Source organism: Oratosquilla oratoria, chromosome 30 (genome assembly GCF_046742065.1).
Source record: "Oratosquilla oratoria isolate Oo_2021 chromosome 30, ASM4674206v1, whole genome shotgun sequence".
Lineage (NCBI taxonomy): Eukaryota > Metazoa > Arthropoda > Malacostraca > Stomatopoda > Squillidae > Oratosquilla > Oratosquilla oratoria.
Genome location: NC_134806.1, coordinates 19513454 through 19523453, shown reverse-complemented (window position 1 = coordinate 19523453; position 10000 = coordinate 19513454). Strand labels below are relative to the sequence as shown.

Sequence of the window (10000 nt, the reverse complement as noted above, 5' to 3'; positions counted from 1 at the left end):
CATTATATCATTTTTCTCCCCTACTCTCGCTCCTCTCACTCCTCTCACTCCTCTCACTCCTCTCCCTTCTCTCTCTTGTCTCTTTCCTCCCCTCTTCTACTTTCACTACATTATATCCTTTGTGTCTCAACCTCACTGCTCTCACTCTTCTCCTTCCTCTCCCTCCTCTCACTCCTCTTCTTCCTCTCCCTTCTGTCCTTGCTCTCTCGTGTCTCCTTCCTCTTCCTTCTCTCTTTTGTCTCCTTCCTCCCCTCCTCTTCTTCCTCTCCCTCTTCTACTTTCACTACATCATATCCTTTGTCTCCCCCACTCTCGCTCCTCTTAATCCTCTCCCTCCTCTCCTTCCTCTCCCTTCTCTTCCTTGTCTACCTCCTCTCCTTTCTCTCTCATGTCTCCTTCCTCTTCCTTCTTTTTCTTGTCTCCTTCCTCCCCTCCTCTTCTTTCTCTCCCTCTTCTACTTTCACTACATCATATCCTTTGTCTCTCGACCTCACTGCTCTCACTCTTCTCCTTCCTCTCCTTCCTCTCACTCCTCTCCTTTCTCTCCTTCCTCTCCCTTCTCTCTCATCTTTCTTTCCTCTCCCTTCTCTCTCTTGTCTCCTTCCTCCCCTCCTCTTCTTCCTCTCCCTCTTCTCCTTCCCCCTACATCATATTCTTAGCCCCTCCCCTCTCGTTCCTCTTCCTCCACATCCTCCTCTCTTTCCTCTCCCTCCTACCCTTCCTCTCCCTCCATTCCCTTCTCTTTCCTCTGTTCCTCTTTCTCCTCTTCTTACATCTCTCCCTCATCTCCCTTCTCTCATTTTTCTCTTCCACCCCTTCCTTTTCACCCTCCTCTCCTCTACCTCCTCATCTCCTCTTCTTCCTCTTCCATTTCCCCTCCTTTTTCTTCCTCCTCCACCTCCTCTCCCTCCTTTCCCTCCTCTCTTTCCTCTCCTTCTTCTCTTTCCTCTCCCTCATCTCTTCCCTTTTCCTCCTTTTTCTCCCTCCTCCATCTCCTCTCCCTCCTTTTCCTCCTCTCTTTCCTCTCCTTCTTCTCTTTCCTCTTCCTCATCTCTTTCCTTTACGTCATCTTCTTCTTCTTCCCCCTCTCTCTCCTCTTATTCTATCTCTTGCAATTCGCATTTTCATCTCTTTCTTCTTCATTGTAGTTCTCTTCGCCTTTCCATTTCCTTTGTTTCATTTCTTTCACCCTCTCGTTTCTTTCTCCTCCTCATCTACTTTTTATCTATTTTCAATTTATCCTACACCTTTTTCCTATTTTTCATGTTCTTCCATTTTTCTTCTTAATCTACCTATACTTTTCCTTTTTCTAATTACTCTTCTTCTTTTTATCTGTTTCTCTTATCTCCATCATCCTTATCATCTCTCATCCTCTCCTTATCTACCTTTTCTCATTCTTCTTCCTCTTCTCTCTTCTTCCTCTTCTTCCTCTTCTTCGCTTTCTTCTTCTTTCAGCCGACATTCGTTTAGCTTGTTTCTTTCCTCTCTCTCTCTCCTCTCTTTCCTCTTTCTTCTGTCATTCCTCTTGATCTTGTCACTTTTCTCTCTTTTCTTCTTTCTTCTCTTCATCTCTCTTCTTTTCATAATCTCTCTATTTCTCTTGGGAAGGCAACAGGAAACGGGTAGGAGAAGTGATGATGAAAGAGAGAAGGAAGAAGGAGAGAGGACAAGAAGAAACGTAGAAAAAGAAGGAAAAGTTAGAGAAGAGACAGAATAGGAAAGGGGGGAGGGGAAGAAGGAGAGGAGGAGAGAGGAGGGTGACAAGGAAGAGAGAGGGAGGGGAGGAGAGAGAGTGGGAATGATGAAGAAAGGGAGAAGGAAAAAGGAGAGGAGACGAGGGGAAAGGGAGAAAAAGAGGGAAGAGTTAAGGAAGAGAAAGAAGAGGGAAGAGGGAAGGGGAAGAAGGAGAGGAGGAGAGAGGAGGGTGACAAGGAATAGAGAGGGAGGGGAGGAAAGAGAGTGGGAATGACGAAGGAAAGGAGAAGGAAAAAAGAGAGGGGAAGAGAAGAAATGGAGAAAAACAAAGAAGAGCTAGAAAAGAGAAACAATAGGGAAGGGGGGATGGGAAGAAGGAGAGGAGGGTGACAAGGAAGAGAGAGGGAGGGGAGGAGAGAAAGCTGGAATGAGGAAGAAAAAGAGAAGGAGAAAGGAGAGGGAACGACGAGAAAGGAAGAAAAAGAATGAAGATTTAGAGAAGAAAGAGAGCAGAGAAATGGGAGAGGAGTAGGAGAGGAGGAGAGAGGAGGGTGACGGGTAAGAGGGAGGGAGGAAAGGAGAGAGAGCGGGAATGAGGAATGAAGGGAGGAAGGGAAAAAGAGAGAAAACGAGGAGAAAGGGAGAAAAAGAAGGAAGATTTAGAGAAGAAAGAGAGCAGGGAAATGGGAGAGGAGTAGAAGGAGAGGAGGAGTGAGGAGGGTGACGGGGAAGAAGGAGGGAGGAAAGGAGAGAGAGAGGGGAATGAGGAAGGAAAAGGAGAAGGAAAAAGGAGAGGGAACGACGAGAAAAGAAGATAAAGAATGAAGATTTAGAGAAGAAAGAGAGCAGGGAAATGGGAGAGGAGTAGAAGGAGAGGAGGAGAGAGGAGGGTGACGGGGAAGAGGAAGGGAGGGAGGGAGAGAGAGCGGGAATGAGGAAGGAAAAGGAGAAGGGAAAAAGAGAGAAAACGAGGAGAAAGGAAGAAAAAGAATGAAGATTTAGAGAAGAAAGAGAATAGGGAAATGGGAGAGGAGAAAAAGGAGAGAGGAGGGTGACGAGGGAGAGGAAGGGAGGAAAGGAGAGAGAGCGGGAATGAGGAATGAAGGGAGGAAGGGAAGGATAGAGGAGTATCACCGTCTGATACTTCTTGTCTGTTATGTATTGGGACGAAATGAACAATTCACGTCCTTCTGCATTATATACGATCCTCCTATTTGGCTCCCTCTCCTCCCAACAGCGAAATAACTTCGTGGGCGTGAGGAGAGGGAAACGGGCGTGAGAGGCGTGACACGACACTGGGACTGGCTCTGAGGGCCATTAGCCCGCTGGCACGGTGTCAGATCCTGTGCCATGAATATGGGAGGTGAGAGCCATAGCTAATCTAATGTATACCAAGTGGGCGGCCTTTAAGGGCCGTTCTGTGTAATTTCATCTTCCGCCTGGGCCGTTCCGTGTAGTTCCTTCTCTTGCTGTCATCAATATCATATGAGCTGAATAGTTTCACTCAGGGGCCATGTATTAAGTTTAGTATTAGTGTTCTGAATAACACTGGAAGAATGTAAGTTTTGGAATATTTCGTTGAATCAATTTGGTTTGATCTTAGATTTAAAGACCCAAAAGCTGCTACATGATGAATTAAATCTTCTGGAATCAGGTGACCGTACAATAGGAGACAGTTTTTTTTTTCCACATTTGCTTGATTAGTCATCATGGAAATGAGTGAAATAAACCTGACATCCGGATTGAAAAAAGTACGCAGTAGCACGAAAGGATTTTACAAAAAAAAGAAAAAAATCTTGCAGATCATAGGATTGCGTAAACGTTATATTTTCATGAAGCATCTTTTAAAAGTTTTAATTAAGCTTGAATTTTCTTTTTCCTTTTTCTTCTCTTTCCTTCCAGGTGTCTGCTACTTACTTGTTGTAGTACTCGTATAACGGGGTTCAAACGATCACGAAGAAGTTCAGAACAATTGTAAATGTTCATTGGAGAAGTTTAATGTAAACAGAAAGAATTTTTGGCATTTCTGTACTCACCGAAGTGTTGGTAGACAGTTGAATCGTTTGGTGCAAGAGCTTGCGCCTTAGCAAACCACTGTTCAGCCTCCAAAACCCGCGTCTTCTGTGGAAAAAGAGAAGTGAACTATGATACTTTGAAGACACTTAAAGAAAACGCTAAAAACATAAGGAAACATATCAATATTATCAGATAATTCATGAGCAAAATCATACTCACATACACAATGAAACAGAAAACTGTTTACAAAAAATTATAGATTGATAATATACAGTAGTATAGAAGTTAACTATGAACTATGAACTATGAACATATCAATATTATCAGATAATTCATGAGCAAAATCATACTCACATACACAATGAAACAGAAAACTGTTTACAAAAGTATAGATTGATGATATAGTATAGAAGTGAACTATGATACTTTGAAGACACTTAAAGAAAACGCTAAAAACATAAGGAAACATATGAATATTATCAGATAATTCATGAGCAAAATCTTACTCACATACACAATGAAACAGAAAACTGTTTACAAAAAACTATATATTGATAATATACAGTAGTATAGAAGTGAAATATGATAGTTTTAAGACGAATAAAGAAAACGCTTAAAACATAAGGAAACATATGAATATTATCAGATAATTCATGAGCAAAATCATACTCACATACACAATGAAATAGAAAACTGTTTACAAAAAATATAGATTGATAATATAGTATAGAAGTGAACTATGATACTTTGAAGACACTTAAAGAAAACACTAAAAACATAATGAAACATATCAATATTATCAGATAATTCATGAGCAAAATCATACTCACATACACAATGAAACAGAAAACTGTTTACAAAAGTATAGATTGATGATATAGTATAGAAGTGAACTATGATACTTTGAAGACACTTAAAGAAAACACTAAAAACATAAGGAAACATATCAATATTATCAGATAATTCATGAGCAAAATCATACTCACATACACAATGAAACAGAAAACTGTTTACAAAAAATTATAGATTGATAATATAGTATAGAAGTGAACTATGATAGTTTTAAGACGATTAAAGAAAACGCTAAAAACATAAGGAAACATATGAATATTATCAGATAATTCATGAGCAAAATCATACTCACATACACAATGAAACAGAAAACTGTTTACAAAAAATTATAGATTCATGATATAGTATTGAAGTGAACTATGATAGTTTTATGACGATTAAAGAAAACGCTAAAATCATAAGGAAACATATGAATATTATTAGATAATTCATGAGCAAAATCATACTCACATACACAATGAAACAGAAAACTATTTACAAAAACAATAGATTGATAATATAACATAGAAGTGAACTATGATAGTTTTATGACGATTAAAGAAAACGCTAAAATCATAAGGAAACATATGAATATTATTAGATAATTCATGAGCAAAATCATACTCACATACACAATGAAACAGAAAACTGTTTACAAAAAATTATAGATTGATAATATAGTATAGAAGTGAACTATGATACTTTTAAGACGCCTAAAGAAAACGCTAAAAATATAAGGAAACATATGAATATTAATTCAGATAATTTATGAGAAAAATCATACTCATATACATAATAAAACAGGTAACTATTTACAAAAATTATAAATTGATAATATAGTAAAAGCAAATTAGTAATATGAATAAATACCTAGAAGTGAACTATGATATTTTTAAGACGCTTAAAGAAAACACTAAAAACATAACGAAACATATGAATATTAATTCAGATAATTTATGAGCAAAATCATACTCACATACATAATGAAACAGAAAACTATTTACAAAAAATTATAGATTATTAATATATCAAATAAGCAAATGAGTAATATAGATAAATACCTAAATAGTGAGTGAACATATGATAATGTTAATAAACAACTATGAATAGAAATATAGATAATGGATAGAATTATATGCATATAAATAATCGGTTACACAAACAACTGACTAATAAAGGTGCAAAAAAAAAAAAAAAACAGTTAACAAAGAAATAAATAACTAAGCAAGTAAATACATATATGAATACGTATACACCACACGAAGTAACTGATACAGGAACAATTCCGTTTGTAATTCATGACAAGATCTATTTATTGCCAACCAGGTCAACTGGGGAGTGCTTGTATTCGTCCTTTACTCGATCTTAACAACCTCGTTGAAGGCAAAGCAAACAGTTGAAGACACAAAAGAAGAAAACAACAATGTGTTTGTACAAAAGTGTGTCTCTCTATGCCAGAGCTATTCGACTTGTTTTCTAACATACGTCATACCTATGCATTAATGTTTTTCCTTGTCTAAGAGACCTCTTATACACTGAATAAAAATGTACTTATTTTATTAAGTAACTTATCTATCTACTCACTTATCTATTCACTGTCTTCTAAGGTGTCAATACACCACATATTGTGAGTTTCTTATCGAAGTAGACAATGTTTATCCTGTTCGACAAAGAGGGAAACACGGTTGACGTGTTCTTCTCCCCCACCGCATTGTGTCGAATACAAGACTCACGAAACTTGCGAAAGAAACACGAAAAAGGTCCAACCACGGTAAAATCTTTAAACTCTCTGGGACGGAACGTAGTCAATTTTTGCGGCGTCAAAAGAGGTTTTGTCAAGAGACACAGAGCGCTCGCTGGTCACGGTGTCCTCTTGTTTTAGTTCCAGCTTGATGTTTACATTTTGATTTATTCATGCAATCTTCCGTGCCCCGTCAAACCATCTTTTCTATTCAAACGACGCTCAACTCTGAAGACTAACCTAAATATGATTGGACAAAGTTTAAAGATTTTCTTTTGTGTTCAGGCGATTGAAAGAGTCCACTGAGATTGGTTGGATACGGTAGATCTTTGAGGAGGAGGAGGAGGAGGATGAAGAAGAAGGAGAAGGAGAAGAAGAAGAAGAAGAAGAAGAAGAAGAAGAAGAAGAAGAAGAAGAAGAAGAAGAAGAAGAAGAAGAAGAAGAAGAAGAAGAAGAAGAAGAAGAAGAAGAAGAAGAAGAAGAAGAAGAAGAAGAAGAAGAAGAGGGAGAAGGAGGAGAAGAAGAAGAAGAAGAAGAAGAAGAAGAAGAAGAAGAAGAAGAAGAAGAAGAAGAAGAAGAAGAAGAGGGAGAAGAAGAAGAAGAAGAAGAAGAAGAAGAAGAAGAAGAAGAAGAAGAAGAAGAAGAAGAAGAAGAAGAAGAAGAAGAAGAAGAAGAAGAAGATGAAGAAGAAGAAGAAGAAGAAGAAGAAGATGAAGAAGAAGAAGAAGAAGAAGAAGAAGAAGAAGAAGAAGAAGAAGAAGAAGAAGAAGAAGAAGAAGAAGAAGAAGAAGAAGAAGAAGAAGAAGAAGAAGAAGAAGAAGAAGAAGAAGAAGAAGAAGAAGAAGAAGAAGAAGAAGAAGATGAAGAAGAAGAAGATGAAGAAGAAGAAGAAGAAGAAGAAGAAGAAGAAGAAGAAGAAGAAGAAGAAGAAGAAGAAGAAGAAGAAGAAGAAGAAGAAGAAGAAGACGCACCTCGACGCTTGGTTTAAGAAAGCCGTAAGACGTCTTTTTCCATGCTTCGTATCCAAGGTAGGCATCGCTTACTCTAACTCTATGCATATTCAGCCAAAGCGTGAGACATCTTATCGCGTGTTTTGTGTACCGACAACGGATGGGAAATTCGTATATACAATATTAAAAGATAAGCAGTTTCACATTTTGGTGTGTATTTAGGAAACGTACATATTGACCCGTCATTTATTGTCTTTTCTATTCAACCAAAATATAAAAAAACCTTATCTAATGATTTGTGTTAGAAAAATAAAAAGGTAATCCAAAACTGTTTATATATCCAGGAAAAGCATAGGGTGGTACTTTGTGTTTTGTGATAGGGAATAATTTGGATGTGTCGTCATTTGATGGATATTCAGGGAAAATTATGCGGTGCACTATCCTATAATATAAGGAAGGAATAGGAAACCCAAACATGTAGCATGTTTATATTTTATGGAATGTGTGCTATATACACTTTGAACTGAAGAAATCTTGCGGTATCAAGGCTTCTGTTATTTGAATACGTGAATGTAGTCATATCAATGTCTTACGATGATGTCATCTGATACATACAAAGGATTACAAAGGCGGAGCATGCCGACAGGAGACCTTTTGATCCATATCTAGGTCGGATGCAAAAAAAAAAAAAAAAAAAAAATCAAGTTACCTAACCATATATGGTTACATGCGCTCAATAACTTTTACAGACCCACCGTAGGAAGTTTGAGAGAAATAAGGATTCCATTCCGAATAATATCAGATGGTTTGTTTATTGACCCGCTGTCCGAGAATGAGATAAGATGGACAGAAAATCTGTATATTTCGACCATCTTATCTCATTCTCAGACAGTGGGTCAGGAAGTCTCATTTTACAAATGTGATACTACATTATACATCCCTTGTTGAGCTTAAAGAAACCAATGAAACTAAATAGACTATTGCTAATTAATAAAATCGTTGGTCCTGATATGAATTACTCTGTAAGAATATAAGAACATAAAAATGAAGTAGACTGCAAGAGACCATAAGGACTACACTAGGCAGCTCCGTATCCATCACCACCTGTCACCCCCATCCATAAAGTTGTCTAATCGTTTCTTAAAACAACTGATAGTTTCAGCGCTTACTACATGGTTACTAAGTTTATTCCATTCGTCGACCACCCTATTAGTAAACCAATTCTTGCCTATTTCCTTTTTAAATCTAAATTTCTCAAGTTTATAACCATCACTGCGAGTCCTGCCTTGTTGTTTTAATATGATGACTTTGTTTGCATCACCCTTGTTAAAGCCTTGGATGCACTTGAACACCTCTATTAGATCACCCCCACTCTGCGTAAAGTGGCCACAGTTTTTTCCTCAGGGAGATAGGCGTTGACATCAAACGTTGGCATCTTAGATTGCCTTCAATAACAATATAGCCTTCAATATATTGATGGAACAAAAAAAAAATTAGCTTATGATTTCTGGATTCTATGAAGGCTGAAAATCGACATTCATTTCTTAGCCTTTGAGAAATTGTTAGTAATAATAAAAATAATCAGTATCATGACTTTTACTGATTGGAAAAATACAGTAGCTGGCAACTGTCCACGGGTCTTCCCATATATCTCTTCGGGAAAAAATAAAAAAATAAAAAAAATAAAGAAGTGAAATTTAATTACAATGCCGACCACAACACACAACCAGTTAACTTTGAAGTTGAAACGGAAAATCTGAACATAGAAGTCTAATGCTCCTGCGTCCAGTACACACGCAAATAAACATAAATAAATAATTAATTGTCTCTTGTATCGATGCGTAGCAATTTCTATGACACCGCCTTATAACCGTAGTAATGGGGACACAAATGAAGAAAATGTCGTTAAATTTAATAGAGAGAAATCTTAAGATTATCTGGAGATGGAGTACCAGCTTCTTGTGGAGAGAATACGTCTCTGATTTTCATTATCCTGGAACACATTTTCCAGGTACTCGTCATCGTTTCCAGACCTTTCAATATCACTGGAAGCAACGCGGCTTCGAGGTAAGTGACAACGCGTTTCTGTTTCTCATATAACCGTGCCGCAGTTTCCACCAACATAGCGACATCGGCATCTCCCATGTAGGCACTTCCACCTCCATTCAATAGATAAATAAAACGAACAGTAAAACCAAAGTTTTAGACCAAAAATTTTTGAGATTCATTTTGACAAGATATTTGACTTTGACTTTTTACTCTTTCGGTGAGGATTCTCGGTATCCATGTAAACAATGTGGGGGCTTAACAAGAGGCACTTCCGATGTCTCCAACGCCCTTCATCTTCCAGTAGCTTGGAATCCCTGCTCTTCGAGTAATTGTGCCTCAATTTCCTTTCCTTCGCCACGCTAACCCGGTCAAGGAGGCTTCAGATCATCTTATTGCTATCCGTCCTAGGCTCGTGTTTACAAGCTATTGAATCTATATTGGAAATTCCCCCTACTAGAAAGAGAGAGAGAGAGAGAGAGAGAGAGAGAGAGAGAGAGAGAGAGAGAGAGAGAGAGAGAGAGAGAGAGAGAGAGAGAGAGAGAGAGAGAGAGAGAGAGAGAGAGAGAGAGAGAGAGAGAGAGAGATCGCCCTTCTGGCTGTAATATGACTAGTTCTGAATCTCGCTGTCATCGAGCTCTCCTGACAACGGAGGAACAATTTGCGTCGTATGTTGTAGCAGTGGCAATCTGGAAAATACGTCTGGGCTGAGATGGATTTA

General features: G+C 38.0%; 1 protein-coding gene across 1 annotated transcript in view; it reads right to left on the bottom strand.

Moving 5' to 3' along the window:
* Positions 1 to 10000, bottom strand: part of LOC143041225 (uncharacterized) — a 1032631-nt gene that overhangs the window by 130547 nt on the left and 892084 nt on the right. The window contains exons 12-13 of the mRNA XM_076213067.1: positions 9208 to 9392; positions 3732 to 3816 (exon numbers count right to left, since the gene is read on the bottom strand). Of these exons, the coding sequence (XP_076069182.1) occupies positions 3732 to 3816; positions 9208 to 9392 (270 nt within the window). The remainder of the gene's footprint in view (positions 1 to 3731; positions 3817 to 9207; positions 9393 to 10000) is intronic.